This window comes from Malaclemys terrapin, chromosome 7, assembly GCF_027887155.1.
Source record: "Malaclemys terrapin pileata isolate rMalTer1 chromosome 7, rMalTer1.hap1, whole genome shotgun sequence".
NCBI classification, from domain to species: Eukaryota; Metazoa; Chordata; order Testudines; family Emydidae; genus Malaclemys; species Malaclemys terrapin.
In genome coordinates this window covers 36,618,504-36,635,685 of record NC_071511.1, presented here as the reverse complement: position 1 = coordinate 36,635,685, position 17,182 = coordinate 36,618,504, and the positions used below count along the sequence as shown (strand labels likewise).

The following is a 17,182-nucleotide window of genomic DNA, read 5'->3' as shown; positions in this document are numbered from 1 at the left end:
TTACAAGATGCTTTTCAGTACACAGCTGCCCAGACATATACTTGCAGGAAGAGAATGAGACATCTGGTGGCAAAGAGGTGTCAACACAAGTAACACTATATACCTTGCTTTTTGTTTATCCTGAGCAATGAATCAGAACCACTCCCTTCCCCCCGTCCTCTGCCCATGATGCAGGGCTAGGATCTGCAAATATTGTAATTTGACATTTTGACTTAAAAGAAAAAAAAGCAGCACTGCCATTTGTTGTGGCTCAGTTCTTTGGTACAGAAGAGCCTGGTGGTCATATAGAAGAATTAAAAGCATTTAAGGATAACACTTATTTAAATAAAAATGAAGAGTAAAAGATAATTCCATTAAATCTCATGAATATGGGCTAAATCCTGTGGTCTTTAGTGTGTCCTTTGCATTCTAACCCCCTACTAAATCCAATGGTAATTTTGCCTACAAAAGGAGTAAGAACTACACGATTTTTGCCCTATTACCAGTATGGTCAAACACCCACATTGTGTGTGAGTGTTACAGGATATATACAGAATAATGGTTTGGTTTTCGTTAACATCAGTTCCCTTTCCTCCTCTTTTTCCTCTATTTCCCACCCAAGTGTCAGTAGCTAGAAATTATCACCTTTTAAAAACCACTGGTAAGTAGGCTATTATTGATCCTACACTAACAAAATGGCCCTAAAATAAATCATGAGCTACTCTCCTGGGACACTAAGACCATTGCCTTTATAAAACATTTACAGTTCCACCAGCATAGTAACCATGGAGTATGAATTCTATTTTGTAGCATCCTAGTATGTATAGCACTTACCTTATACCTCATGGTTATAAAAAGCAATTTTTCCAAAAAATATTTATTTCAAGTATACACACAAAAAATTCCTTGTAAAATATATACATCAAGAGGTGCTACTTTTATATATTAATGCACAGTACAGCTTGTAGGAAATTAATTAGGTTGAATTTAAATAAGAATAGTAATGTGTAGCTACCTATACTTTGGAGCATTCAATTCCCTTCACAAGTTTGATTAAGAAGATCTATTCTTAAAGGTCTGGTTATAGTAATCAATTTACAGCACAAATGAAATTATTTTCTATTGATTTTTTCATACAAAACTGTGTCCCAGAGTTAAATGATGCAGTTTCAAAGCTAAAATTAAACATAAGAGCCTAGAAAGAGAGAAATGAAGTAGCATAGGAAAGGCAGAATAAATGCTGTTAGAGAAGATCAGAAAATTGATGGAGGGAGGTAGAAATAATATTTTCTATATTTCTGACTTCATTAACATACTATCAGAATTTCCTAAGATAGTAAGGATCTTGTTGCATACAAATATTTTATATAGCACATTTTTCATTTTACATTGTTTCAGTCTATACTAAAAACATAGAAACCAAATGTGCCAGCAGCAAGACTGATGAATTTCTAGTCTAATATTCAAAAGGGTGGAAAAAACAGTAATGTCGAAAGAGAGAGAGCGAGAGATAGAGTGAGCAAATGAAGGGGAGAGAGCTTTACAGCAAGGCAAAGCTTATTTCCTAATACCATTGTGGAATGACATATGTTGCACTCTGTGAGGTATCTATAAATATAGTAATTCTACTAAATCATATATTTGAGGTTGACTTTGATCTGAAAAGACTGAGTAGAAGGAATTTAGGTTTCTAAATTTGATATTTACAAATGTAGTATTTTGAAAGGAGAAAACAGTGTTTATGAATGGCTGTGTTACTTGTCTTTAGAAATGGAACATGTTCTAGGATTCTATGAATTTACAGCATTATTTGAAACCTTAATATCTGCTGCATGTAGATTAACATTTGTGCATATCCACTAGTTTTAATTTACCACAGTGTTAGATATTTGATATATTACCACAGGAAATAGCTCATCGGTTGAAAAGACAAGTGCACAGATCATGAATACATAACTTTACAGAAAAATATTTCTGAAATACCTAGGCTTACAATATTTCTTTATACAGATCTCTATGCATCTAATTTCTCTTAAACAAGTTAAAAGTGCAGTTGCAGAAGAAATGACAGGTTAGGCCTTGCTTCCTACAGTAAATGCTGTCATATGTATGGGGGGGAATGTTAGAAAAACAAGCAGTAATGGAGGGAGATAAATTGCCATTTGGTTCTATAAATGAGACAGCAATGTCAAAGGAAGTAATCTTTTGAGTTAAATGCTCTTCACTAATACTGAACGACCTCCAATTTTTTTATGGTGGGAAAAAATGAACTCCAACTCAGTTGCAATTATAATTATGATGAGATTAGTAACAAAGCAATCATCAAAAACTTGCCAAATCTACATTCTTAATATATATTAATATAAAATTACCTATATGATGGAGCAGTTGACTATTATAATAATCGGCAAAAAAAATCCCCTCACAGTACAAGAATAACTTACTACAGAAATCTACTACATTGCATACTGAGGGACAAATCATCTGCACACAACATTGGCTTTCTAGTTGATATGAGCTATGCACTAAAACAAATGCTGTCCCGTTATAGACAGTAATGAAAACCAGAAACCCCAAAACCAATACACAAATGGAATCCAGTGCACAGAGTGTTTCTTCCTTTTTAACTTGGTATAAACACTAACATTTAGGAGCTAATCCATGTTGATGGCTACCACCTATTATCTGAGTTCACTTTTTTTATCTGAACCTCCTTGTGTGTAACTGAACACAACATATCAAAGCTCAGTCTAATTTTAGAATATTTAAATAGATTCTCTCACCCACCATATCCCACTGCCAGTCACACACAGAGAGAAGGAAAATTTAGGGCCAGATTCTTTACTAATGTTGAGTAGCACCTTATTCTTGCGTAGTTGATTTTAATAACACTACTCATGAAATAGGTACAGTATTACTGAACATGAATAAAGGTTTCAGAATGTGGATGGTTTGAGATTGATGTTATTGAAATTGTTGAGACTGAGGCTAGGAATGGCTGGTCTGGCATTCACCTTAGGGTGCTTTGATCAAATTAAATTCAGTCCTAGGAAGAGAGGATCTTTAAATGGAAATGATGAATGCAAGTAGTGGGCACAGTCCTTGTGAATTATTATGGGTTAGAAGTGAAACACTGGTGTTCATAGCAAATAAAAAAAGAGGATTATGCACTTGCATCAGGTTTGTTTTGATTTTGGGCTGTGGTGGGATGACACATTGGTACTATGGTGTGTTTGACAGCAAGCTTGAGAGTCAAAGCCCATTCGATCCTTCAAAACACACATGAATAAAATCGCCTGATGCGGTTTCCATACATACTTAGATTGTGTGATGCCACAAGCACTATGCAAACTTTAACATCCTTCACCCTTGGCTACAAGTGTACAAGCACTTAGCTCTTCAACCACAGGTGACAACTCATGCAAAGAGCTGCTACACTGCATTAAATGAATGAAACATTAAATGCCAGCTATGTTGCCTGCAATGCTCTTGGTAATATTATGTATATCATATGAACTGATTTCTAAGCATTTACTGCATCATTAGGGTATGAGAAAACAACATATATATGATACTCATGAAGCATAGAACGAGATAATTTTATACATCATCGAGGTCACATTGTCTAAGATGGTACACCATTTCCTAGAATAAGTAGTTTATTTAAATGACACTGTACATTTTAATAGAACAAAGCATTAAAACAAGATGGAAGATATATTTCAATTCCTGTGATAGACCTATTCTGAGAATTCTGCGCTCCTTCCTTTCTGTTCAAAATATCTAATTTTTCTCACACTGTTAACTTCTGAATAGGTGTTTTATAAAAATATGCTGGATTACTTTTATTTCTGCTGCTCTACAAGCATCCCTTGTCTGTACCATTCTAAAACGCACATCAGTAATCTGCCAAAGAGGTGACACCCAAAAAATGGTTCATTGAAAGAAACTGATCACTACTCATATTTCTGTCTCAAAAAGTCTGGAATCCTTAATCCAGATGTCAGAGACCAGAGGACAGATGAAAAAGGAAAAGGTACTCACAAATAACACCTTCTGCAAGCCATCCTCAAATGTGTTGTGGGTTTGTTTTCCCCCCTCTCGTTTTGAGCAACTGGAAGTAGAACAGGTCACTCTTGTAACAAGCAAAAAAAAAAAAATTACATTCACTGCCTTTGCATGCTCATTCAAGCTTGACCACGGAAGAATAACACAGCAAAGTGAGCTTGTGATGTAACCAGCATCAAACACTGCATCAGATGAACCCACAGGCTGTAAGGGGTTATATTTTGCAAAGCCAAAAGGTTCTTCCCAAGGAGAAGGATTAGCAAATATATAAACCACTAGTACTGTTTTCACAACCTTTTCTTTCTGCTTCCAGTGAAAACCTCCATGTGTTATTCATCTACAACATTTAAAAAAATGCTTCCTTATGTGTTATTCAGCTTGATATTTCACGAGCAAATGATGTAGTTTTAGCATACACCATCTCTCTATGAACACTGTAGTACAGTCCAAATCAGAAAAAGGGCATTGGTCCTTTTATCTCCATGGTAACAGCAGCATCTGTGGAGGCAAACTGTATTCCCTCTTCACTGCAAAGTCAATTTATAGTCACATACTATGATATGAACTGATAAGGCAGCAAGGCTAATCAACAAGCTGGGGAAACATGAACAGAAACACAGGATTAGTTTTAGGCTCTTGGTTCAACAACAGACTATTCTTCCAGACTGAGTATTTATTATTCCAAAATGAAGAAATAAATGCATGAACTGGTCCTTTGACCCAGAATAGTTTGTTAATATATGAACTCCACAGTTCAGCTGACAACATACGTTAATACAGGTATACTATGTAAATAGGCATCTTGCTTGCTCTTCAGTCAGATGTGTGCTGTTAAAATGTTCTTATGGCAGATGACAGCTAAACAAAGTTTTTTTATACAGAAAATTACAGATGAGCTATTAATTAACCATGATCTTTTCCTCTTTGAAGTTCCTCCCAGTGACTTGCCGTCATTTGTACTAATAGTGGTGGCACAGAGTAAGAAATGCTGCTGCTACTGAACACATTTTTTCCATCACACCAGTGCAGATTTTGCACAAACTTGATGTTGTACTTTCTCTGTACAAACAGGACCAACACTGCCTCTTCCCCAGAGCAATGACCTGAATTTAGAGACCTGATGAGTCACTGAACCTTCTTACAATTTGTTCAGTGTCTACCAAGTATCCAAACGACAACCCTCACCCTATTTTTAGAGCTAGACACATAGTTCTCACATAATGACAATAGCCAAGCTGGCTCCCTCGGTTGATGAATCACTATAATAGCCATCTGTTCATATTATTAAGTTAAATATATATGAGGACAGTCTAATGAGGGCAGCTCATCAGCTGTCATCCAGTGATTGGTTCAAGACTGTTCCACAGCCTGGAAATATTACAGCAGGCTAAGACAGTGAGAAGGTCGTTAGCCAAATTCTCCTTATCACAGCAATACCTGTTAAGTTCAACAGGCAACAGAGATGCTTGAGGCCAGGTAGCTGCTGCTAAATGTCATAATTTTTGGAAATGAAAAATTGTTGAAGCAGGAATCTCTCTCAAAAGAGGATGTTCTTGATCAGTTTCTGATTAGCATAGTGCAGAGTGTTATGGGTTGCAGGATAGTCCATGTGGGAATACCATCAGCTAGTTACTATGAATCAGGTAAGTTTAAAGCAGAGGTTTTATTTATCTGACTTAGTTCTTGTCAATTCTTTCCTGTACCTTCATGCTAGGTTGAGCATTAAGGTTAGGATCTTGTTTTACAGATACATTGTGTGTTTCATAATTTTATTTTCTGTTAATGTTAACAAAATTAAAAGACATTTTATGGTTATTTATAAAACTTAGTTTTTATGCTCAGATACTACAGTGATAGTATTCTGTAGAATCAACTTTAGGAGAGATACACATCAAACGTCTGATGAAGTGGGTATTCACCCATGAAAGCTTATGCTCCAATACATCTATTAGTCTATAAGGTGCACAGGACTCTTTGTTGCATCAAATGTAGACTCTGATCCTGCATTGCAATCCATGCTGACAGATTGCCGGGGCCCAAGAGTTGGAGCCTGCAACTCTTATACATGCAAGCAATCTGACAGACTTCAGTTCTGCAAGTCATGCAAGTTGCATGACTTTCACACAAAGTAAGATGGACTAAAATGGATATTGAATGATTGTAAATATATTGAATGTGGCCTATAAGTACATATATATTATACTCTACAAATAATCAGAATTCCATCCAATAAAGCCTTTTCATTCAAGGGATTGGTCCTGCTTTGAGCAGGGGGTTGGACTAGATGACCTCCTGAGGTCCCTTCCAACCCTGATACTCTATGATTCTATACTACATTATACTACATTATAATGAATCAACACCGAGGGCAAAGTAAAATTAAATATTTTCTTTCTTTATTCTCTCTTTCTCGGAGATTCTAATATTATGAATTAGTTTAGTATCTGGTATTTTTGTGACTATACCAACATTTTGCCATCATTTGCCCTTAACTGATACCCATTTATTATGAAGGAGCAGAATAAAATGTAAGTTTTATAGCAGAAAAATGAAGGAGTAGAAGCATAGGTTCTATTTCTGATTAATTACATGTTGATATCAAAGCAAATAAATTTATGAAAAACCATCTCAAGTTGTTTCCAAAAATGTTTTTGATAATCTGGGGGCAAAGATGAAATGAACATGAAGAATCAACAGTACTCTCATATCTAAAACAATGCACCTGGTATGGTAGTCACTTCAAGCCAAGAGTGAATTGAATTGGCTGGGTAACTCCCTGCTCTACTAGTCCTGTGGATTAACCAATCATGATCGTTGTCTGTCACTTTTTCACAAGTACTAAAACAATTTTTAAAACAGTCCAACAAGTAATGCAGGCTGCAATGCCAAATTAGCAAGTAAAAGCAACATGATTAAGCAATGAGATGCTTTATCTGGCTTTCACTAAATCTAATGCTGTCAGAAGACTCTCAATGGCCAGTTAGATTGAGCACGAGTGTGGAGCTGGGCTCTTGTCAGTCGCGATCCGATGCTCCGAGGCTTTGCAGGACTGAACCCAGAGTTCCATGGCAAAGCACCCCAGCTTTATAGTTATAAATTCCCATTTGAGTCCATGCATTTTGCAATGTCATCCTGTAATCGCTAGTCCTTAAGTGGTGTTATCATTTGATGGTTATTGTCCGGCTTCCCATCGTTATCTCCTATTTGTTGTCTCGCCTTTGAGGGTGCCTGCCTCACCTCTGAGGTTGTCAATGCTGCTAACATGTTTAGCATCGGATACAATGGATGTTTTCTGATTGTCTCCTGGTCTTTCCAAGTCTCTCACTTCTTCTTGACCATCTGGACATTTGTGATGGCTTTCACACCTTATCTTTTCCTGATGCATGCATTCCTCATTCACACAAACAATCTCTTACAGAAACCTTCAAAGGTATACAGACAGCAGTATTGTATATTCAGCAGAATACATTGTAAATCAAGCCTTGCTAAATCTTATAACTAAAACAATTCACACTGGAGCTTCAGGCCCTCAACATTCCTCTAATCTCCTTAACATAGATACAATACAAGGTCCTGTCTCTTACTTACTAAAACCTTAAAACAAAGAAATGTATATTTAACTAGAGTGCCTAATAATACATATAGGAAACCATAACAGACATTATAACTTATCCTAAAACAAAAGGGTGACCATAATCAGTCATACGGATTGTTCTGGTCTGTCATTCCTTTCTGCTATTCAAAAAGGGTGGCTAACAGGATGAAATCAAATCATATATTAATTATTATGGGACATTATAAAATCCTGCTCCTACACTTTTGTACCACTTAGTTGCTTACATGGCCTTTTCTTGTTTGGCTTGAGTGTTTGGTTTTCCCCCCAAAAAACAGCTGGAAAAATTGACCTGCCCCCAATTCAGCAAAACATTTGGGGCTAGATCCACAAAAGGACTTAGGCACCTAACTGCTACTGAGGGCACCTAAGTCCAACGTTTAGGTACCACTGAGATTCCGCTCAACTGCCATCTAACCCAATAGGCACCTACAATCCCTGGGCACCTAAGTTTCTACCGTTAAAGTCTCCTAGGTGCCTATGTTTCTCCTAGTGAGCACATGCACAACTGCCTCAGTCTAGAGGCCCGGGGGCCACTCTCACTCTTAAATCCCAGGAGCATCCTCAACTAGTTTTGTCCTGTCTATCTTGCTTGCAGAGCCTGATCCAGTAGCCATGCTCTGAGCACACCTAAACTCACACAAAATGGCAGGAGTGGGAGGAGGAGGTGGCCTCCCTTATAACCGTTAGCGCAGTGCTGAGGATACACATCTAAGATGTTGGAGACCCAAGTTCATTTCCCCCACTCTGCCTGAGGTGGAGATGGGATTTGAACTTGAGAATTGCATCTCTCAGATGAGCGCCCTACCCAGTGGACTATAAAGTCATTCTCACTTTCTTATATTTAATTATTTGTACACAGTGGAAGTTTCAAAAGGAGAGACTGAGAGATGTTCACTCCAGAATATCCCATAGTTCAGTGCCATTGCAATGCCTAAGTATCTTTGTATCTAAGAACCAAAAACTAGCCCTTGCTGATTCACTGAAGTCAATGGGACTACTCACATGTTTCATGTTAATCATGTGCTTACTGAATCGGGGCCAATGCAAGTTTATTCCTGCAATACATTGCCCATGTACCATCCAAATTTTCTCCCTTGACATGACTGTGGATTTGGTGTAGTGAATGAAGTTAGGATAATCTGTGCATCGTTGCATCTCACCCAAGTAAATGCAATGCTATTTCAATTCAAATATTTTAAAGAACATTCTCAATAACAGTTAAAGAAAGATGTCACTATCAAGCAATCTAGGTCCAAAGCTTCTCTTCTCCCTTTCATATACAAAATATAGGCAGCCTGACAAAATTTGGAAAAGTTTCTTGGTAGTTTTCCTTAACATTTCAACTGGTCTGACCTCATGCATAATGTAGGCCCTAGTATTACTATTTATATGGAACCATTGCCTAAAATGTGCTGGGAGAGGTACAGATGTAACGCCGGCAGACCCCAGTAATTGGTGGTCGGGATTAAACCTGGGACCTCTGGAGCATAACGCATGAGCCTCTACTGCATGAGCTAAAAGACTTAACCAAGACTGTGGCAGGCTCATCAATCTCTAGCTGGTCTAGCTGCCGATAGAGGGGGACAGAGGGCCTCGCCATGCAGTCATTGGTTAGACAGGCATAAAAGATGACAATGATACTGTCCGAATCCGTTTACAATCTAAAAGTAACAATGCAAGTGAAATCCTGATTCCATTGAAGTCTATGGAAAAGCTGACATTGACTTCAATGGGGCCAACATGTCACACAATGGGTCTAATTCTGCAGACTCCTTACAGTGTAAATTATTGCTTTGTGTGGCATCATTTGTTTATTATTTAAAATGTCTTGGTGTGATGCTGAATGGTTGAATATGACTGTGTTGGGGTGGCTGAAGGGTTAAAGTAGCCTTGGGGAGGCTGCGCAGAACCCAGCCAATTAGAAGAGGGCTTATTGAGCCAGCCAATAGAGAGAAGGCTTAGTGGAGCAGCCAATCAGGGCCAGGCTGGCCCATATAAGAAGGGCTGCTGAGCAGAACAGAGGCAGTCTCTCCCTGGAGGCCAAGGGAGGAAGACTGGCTACCATGTAGGAGGGTTTGAGAGAGACAGCACCACGGACAGAGCAGTGCTGGGCAGGGTCAGGGGAGCAAGAGGGAGCTCCAGACTGAGGCCCTGATACATGGGTGGAGAAGGTGCTAGGGCTGTGAGGAAGTGTCCCAGGGAAACAGAAGGTGGAGTAGGAGGAGGGGCAGTACATGGCTGCTGGCTATAGGGTCCCTGGGCTGGGACCCAGCATAGCGGGTGGGCCTGGGTCCAAGTCCACACCCCTTTTGCCCCCACACTTGCCACCGAGGGGAGTGGCCAGTGCATGGACTGCAGTTTGCCACTGAGGCGAGTAGCTAGACCAGAGACTGAAGTTTACCACCGAAGCAAGTGGCTGGACTGAGAACTGTTGGGTACTCCGGAACGGGGGAGAGAACCAAGTGGGGCACAGCCGGAAGGCTGTATCCAGAAGAGGATGCTGTGGTCTGGGGAGCGACATGGGTCCTAGAGGTGGAGGCGAGAGTGATGACAGGCGAGACACCACTAGACGAGGGTGCTCCGGCAAAACAAGAGCTAATTCCCAGTACGGCCAGCAAGAGGCGCCATGGTAGTGAGTCCCATCCCGTTACAATGACCATTTACATCATTGATATTGCCATGGTTAAACAATTACAACAAATCTCGCACAAAGTATTTCATGTATGGTGCCAATGGAAAAATTATGATTTGCTAAGTATGATTATCCTGTTTATATGCATGTAGCATTTTGTATCTGATGTTATGAATACTGGCTATGTACTGGCTTCATACATATGTATTGTATTCCTGGGTAAAGCCCACCAGGTAAAATTTACATTATGGACAGACTGCTATGTATTGATGGCCCATCAAGGACACAGACAACGGGCCATAGAAGAAACTCATTTGCCCAAATAGCTCTTCCTATGGATGTGAGGATGACTCAGCAAGAATATGGGCAATGGCTACACCCTGTGAGTCATCAAGCCATGTAAGGACATGTGATATGCTTATGTGACCCTGGACTCCATCTTAGGCTAGTAAATTTCCACAAATAAAGACAAGTGACAGGTTTCAGAGGGGTAGCCGTGTTAGTCTGTATCAATAAAAACAACGAGGAGTCCTTGTGGCACCTTAGAGACTAACAAATTTATTTGGGCATAAGCTTTCGTAGGATATAACCCACTTCATCAGATGCATGGAGTGGAAAATACAGTAGGCAGGTATAAATATACAGCACATGAAAAGATGGGAGTTGCCTTACCAAGTTGGGGGTCAGTGCTAGCGAGGCCAATTCAATTAGGGTGGATGTGGCCCATTCCCAACAGTTGACAAGAAGGAGTGAATATCAACAGAGGGAGAATTACTTTTTGTAGTGCTAATGAAGCCAATTCAATCAAAGTGGATGTGGCCCATTCCCAGCAGTTGACAAGGTTAGTATCAACACAGGGAAAATTATTTTTTGTAGTGACCCAGCCACTCCCAGTCTTTATTCAGGTCTAATTTGATGGTGTCAAGTTTGCAAATTAATTTCAGTTCTGCAGTTTCTCGTTGAAGTCTATTTCTTCAATTTTTTGTTGAAGATGGTGACTTTTAAGTCTGTTATTGAGTGTCCAGGGAGATTGAAGTGTTCTCCTACTGGTTTCTCACAGACCTTGGGAGACAGGCCAGTCCTCGCTTACAAACAGCCCCCCAACCTGAAGCAAATACTTACCAGCAACTACACATCACACAACAGAAAAACTAACCCAGGAACCAACCCCTGCAACAAACCCTGTTACCAACTCTGTCCGCATATCTATTCACGGGACACCATCATAGGACCCAACCACATCAACCACACCATCAAGGGCTCGTTCACCTGCACATCTACTAATGTGATATATGCCATCATGTGCCAGCAATGCCCTCTGCCATGTACAGCGGCCAAACCGGACAGTCTCTACGCAAAAGAATAAATGGACACAAATCAGATATCAAAAATTGTAACATTCAAAAACCAGTAGGAGAGCACTTTCATTTATACTGGTGTAAATCAGGAGAAATTCTATGGGCTTCAATAAAGTTACATAGATACTATAGTGATGGGTATCTGTACAAACCTCTCAAAGAAAAATTTATGATGGTGATGCTCAGAATCTGTCCCTTAGTTTCCATGATTTCCCAATTTTGAATTTTCTTTTGCAAATTTTACCTTTTAAAAGTTAAAAGCATGGTCTGGGAAATATTTTACTACTTGTTATGATTTTCATTGCCCAAAAGATTAGTTTGCAATTTCAAGTGCTAATTAATAATTCTGCACATTAAGCATGTTCTCTAAACACTGTGCTCTGGAGATAAATATTTCCGCTACATCAGAGAAATAATTATGGACTACAAGCACAATTTGTTCAAGACAATGTCCTGCATCCTTGTTCTGTCTAAACATATTTTGTAAATGTTAACATCCTTATAAATAATAAAATAGAGGGTTGCAGTGGAATACCCCAGAGGAGGGGTGGTTTAAAACCACAACTTGTCAGTTTGACAAATTACTCTATTCACTCTGATTCACAGAATGTCATTACTATATTATAAAACAAATAGCTGACCATTTTACTCACATGCTATTAGCCCACTGGGGTGAGTTCTGTAACCTATTACATACTTGAAAATTATTAACAACATTATATTCTGATTGTTTACATTGGCGGATGAAATCCCATAAATGATTATTTTTATTAAACACTTTTCCTGCTCTATTCCTTCTGTTTTACTGCTACTGGAAATGACTTAAGGTTTAATGCACCTGTTGCTAAATCATCACAGGAGAAACAAGAGCAGTTAACTCTTTCATGTCAAGGGCTATGAACTTAGAAAGGGAAGCAATTAATTTCCATGTCATAAGTACTATAATTGATAGGATTACTCAACTGGCTTTGTGCAGGACAAGCACATCCTAAGACATTGAGAGGACAGAGTACTGATTTCATAATTAAACTGTATATAAAAACCTTACACTAACCACACATTAGAATCTACATTTTCAAAAATAGCTACTGATTTTAGGTGTCCAGCTTGAGACACCTTGAAAGGGCCTGAATTTCAGAGGACAAGTATTCAGCACTACCTGAAAATCAAGTATTGGAAGGGGTCTCAAACTGGTCATCCTCAAACTGAGGCAGCCAATATCACTAGTCATTTTTAGAAAATTTTGGCCTAAAATTTCATGACACAAAATGAACTATTTCACAGACCATTACTAAATGTATTACAATGTTTATAACTATACTACATCTACTCTCTTCTCACAGTAGCCATTAAAAAAAAGTAATGGTTGCAATGGAGAATAAAGGATAAAATACCACATAACATTATTTTAATGTCTTCCTCAGAATCAATGCAACTCCTCTGCAAAATATTAACTCGCTACTATTGCAATGATAGACGATCACGACTCCTGAGTTGTGGCACAGTACACTGTGCATATCGCTCCTGTTGCGGTGGTATGAAATCTGGGCATTATTGTTCACAGTGACTTACCTTTCCATCAACATAGTGATTCTACTATTAAAAGTCCATATTGCGCTATTCGTTAAACAACTCAGGCCTTAATTCAGCAAATCACTTAAGCATGTGCTTAGGTACTTTCCCGAATTGGGAAGTCAAAAAACTATACATGTGTTTAACTACCAGCCCAGTCAAAACATAAGTCCATGCTCTGATTCTTTCTTGGATGGATACAGCCTGCCAGGAGCTTGCCTTTCCAAGCCACCATCACTTAACAAACTTTCAGCTCATCTGGATCTTTTGCAGTTCTGTTTCTCACAAACAACACATGTAAGCGCCTTCATAGAATAGATTTTATTTTAATAAATCAATTTAAAGCCTCCTGCCTGACAATCAAAGACCTTCATTATGTTGTTTTATTTATTTGAACACACACACACACACACACACACACACACAGGAATCTCCATTCTGTCACTGTTTTGTTCCGTACTACTCCATGTGCAAACTGTATGAGCTTTCTCCCATTATGATGGCTTTTGGCAGAATTGTTGTTTTCGTCTTGAAAACCTCACTGTTGGTTCATTGCCGTATTTTAAGGCAAGGATTTAAAATGTTTTATTTTTCTAGGTATTACGTTTCCTATTTTTGTATTGTTTTATATGTATTCCTCTATGGCACTTGAGCATTCCAAGAATAGCAGCCAACTGACATGCCAGCCTGTGCACCACAATGCAGCATAAAATGGTTTCCAGGCTCAAGGGGATTCACCCCTTGACAACTGGCATATACTATATGCTGCTGTCACCCGTATCGGCAGCAAGGTGGGAGGTACACAGTTTTTTCTGCTCTGGGGTCTGATGTCCTTGCCCAAAACACCTGCTTTATCTGAATATGTGTTTCGGGATTTAGCCCCAGAGGAGCTTGCTGTGAGGAATCCTACCCTGGCTATCAGGATTCCTGCAACACAGGTAGAATCTCCATCCCCCACCTAGGCAAGTCAGGAGTTTTACAATTCACGCATGCTTAAGTTGATTGACTGGGCCACTTACAGTTTGGTATGTACTTCTAGTCCAGTGTTATTTGTTTGTGATCTAGACTGATATCTGTTGAAGAGCAAGAAGAGGCATGGAGTTTGCAAAGGATCAGTCTGCACGAAACCTCTCACTGCATTTTAGGGGACCTGCTGTTAACAGCATCTAACTTGTTTCTGCCTCCTTGTCCCACAATTCGATGATACCCTAACTGTAAAGCAACATGTGTATTTTAAAAGGACCTGTTCTTTCCAGGTCATACCCAGAGTCTAAAAGGGATTTAATAGCAATATTTCAAAGGTGAAATTCCTGGAGATTCTAATATTGTACTATTGTAATCCACAAGCCACAGTCTAACAATTAGAAAGTTGGCTGCTACGTTCCAATTTAATGCAGCTTTATAGGCAGCAATTTGTGTTGATGAAGGGTATGGTATTACACATGTTGCGTTCAAATGCATTGCCTGCTGTTATTTTTGTAGCCATATGCAAGTGAATTATACCCTATGTATGATTATATTCAGAATTAACTCCCCCAGATTTCTTATGAGCTGTTCTAAAGTCACCTATGGTCAATTTACTAGGGCTATGTTGATATTTAAATTAACTGCAGAATGTTCTCCACTGATAATTGAAAAAGGTTCCATCTTAAATATCCAGAAATACAATGAAAGAATGCTTTACTAGGAAGAAAACTTCAGCAATCATCTAGTCTAACTATTCATCATTTCATCATAGTCATTATATATATAAAAAACACTAAATAGCACCGCCATGCTCTGTGTTCCCTATCCCAGACCATCACTTGAAAATCAATTCATATGTAATTGCCAGAACTTCCATGTTCTGTGGCAGAGAAACTGATGCTTCCAGTAACTAATATTTTAAAAGAAAAGTGCAGTAACAATAGGCAGCATTTACACAGGCTAGATCAATAGGCTCTTCAGTCCACCAGCAATAGTCTGACAATTAGAAAGTTAGCTTTTACGGTTATATGGTTATATATTTCTAAAGGAAGGTTATTTTTTAAAATTAATTCACTACATTATATGGCACTGTGTACTGGATCCCATGTAATTACTGTGGTCCTGATCCTGAGAGCACCTGCATCTCCTAATGAGGTCAGTGGGAGATGAAGGTGTTCAGCACCTCTCAGGATCAAGCCCTATGTGACCAGTGCTTTTATTAAAACATATTTCAGCTACCAGGAATTTTGCTAAGACAAAACTGTTACATTTCCAACTTACTAGAATTTTTTCAGCAAAATTATTTGAATGCCATAGGAACGGAGTCCTAAGCTGCTACATGTTATAGGCCAGATTGTCAAAACAGCATTTACGTATCACAATAGGTGCCCTGATTTTCAAAAGACCATTTTGAGAGCTGAGCTCTTTTGAAAATCAGACCATAAGTGTAAAAATGGGAACTGCCGTTTGCTGAGCACTTCTGCAATTCTGGCCCCAATTGTGGGTGCTGAGCCCTTGAAAACCTGACCATAGAAAATCTGGTACTACAACCCCACATACAAACACCTACAAGTTCTCACCCTCAGATTCATCCCAGCATATGTTGTACCAATTCTTAAGATATTATGGTTCCTCGTATAAAGTAACTCGTTATTCCAGATTTTCTTATCCCTGAAGCAGTTCAGCAAATCAGCTTCCGAAGACCAGAGACTGAAAATGAGAGCCAGCACCTGAATTCCCCATAAACTGCTGGTGAAAACTTCCTCGAGAGTTATAATCCCCAAATTGAGAACAACTGCTTTAAAACATAGATTCATAGATTCTAGGACTGGAAGGGACCTCAAGAGGTCATTGAGTCCAGACCCTGCCCGCATGGCAGGACCAAATACTGTTTAGACCATCCCTGATAGACATTTATTTAACCTACTCTTAAATATCTCCAGAGATGGAGATTCCACAACCTCCATAGGCAATTTATTCCAGTGTTTAACTACCCTGACAGTTAGGAACTTTTTCCTAATGTCCAACCTAGACCTCCCTTGCTGCAGTTTAAGCCCATTGCTTCTTGTTCCATCCTTAGAGGCTAAGGTGAACAAGTTTTCTCCTTATGACACCCTTTTAGATACCTGAAAACTGCTATTATGTCCTCTCGGTCTTCTCTTTTCCAAACTAAACAAACCCAATTCTTTCAGCCTTCCTTCATAGGTCATGTTCTCAAGACCTTTAATCATTCTTGTTGCTCTTCTCTGGACCCTCTCTAATTTCTCCACAACTTTCTTGAAATGCGTTGCCCAGAACTGGACACAATACTCCAGCTGAGGTCTAACAAGTGCAGAGCAGAGCGGAAGAATGACTTCTCATGTCTTGCTCACAACACACCTGTTAATACATCCCAGAATCATGTTTGCTTTTTTTGCAACAGCATCACACTGTTGACTCATATTTAGCTTGTGGTCCACTATAACCCCTAGATCCCTTTCTGATGTACTCCTTCCTAGACAGTCTCTTCCCATTCTGTATGTGTGAAACTGATTTTTTCTTCCTAAGTGGAGCACTTTGCATTTGTCTTTGTTAAACTTCATCCTGTTTAACTCAGACCATTTCTCCAATTTGTCCAGATCATTTTGAATTATGACCTGTCCTCCAAAGCAGTTGCAATCCCTCCCAGTTTGGTATCATCCGCAAACTTAATAAGCGTACTTTCTATGCCAATATCTAAGTAATTAATGAAGATATTGAACAGAGCCGGTCCCAAAACAGACCCCTGCGGAACCCCACATGTTATGCCTTTCCAGCAGGATTGGGAACCATTAATAACAACTCTCTGAGTACGGTTATCCAGCCAGTTATGCACCCACCTTATAGTAGCCCCATCTAAATTGTATTTGCCTAGTTTATCGATAAGAATATCATGCAAGACCATATCAAATGCCTTACTAAAGTCTAGGTATACCACATCCACAGCTTCTCCCTTATCCACAAGACTCGTTA

At 39.1% G+C, this 17,182-nt stretch overlaps 1 protein-coding gene across 6 annotated transcripts in view; it reads right to left on the bottom strand.

The window, feature by feature from the left end:
- Positions 1-17,182, bottom strand: part of IQSEC1 (IQ motif and Sec7 domain ArfGEF 1) — a 685,614-nt gene that overhangs the window by 288,230 nt on the left and 380,202 nt on the right. Inside the window, exon 1 of one of the 6 annotated variants that reach the window (XM_054034029.1) lies at positions 4,024-4,222. The exons of the other annotated variants lie outside the window; for them this stretch is intronic. Coding sequence (XP_053890004.1) covers positions 4,024-4,046 — 23 coding nt within the window. The 5' untranslated portion in view covers positions 4,047-4,222. Of the gene's footprint in view, positions 1-4,023; positions 4,223-17,182 lie in introns of those variants that run through there. 6 annotated transcript variants of the gene reach the window in all.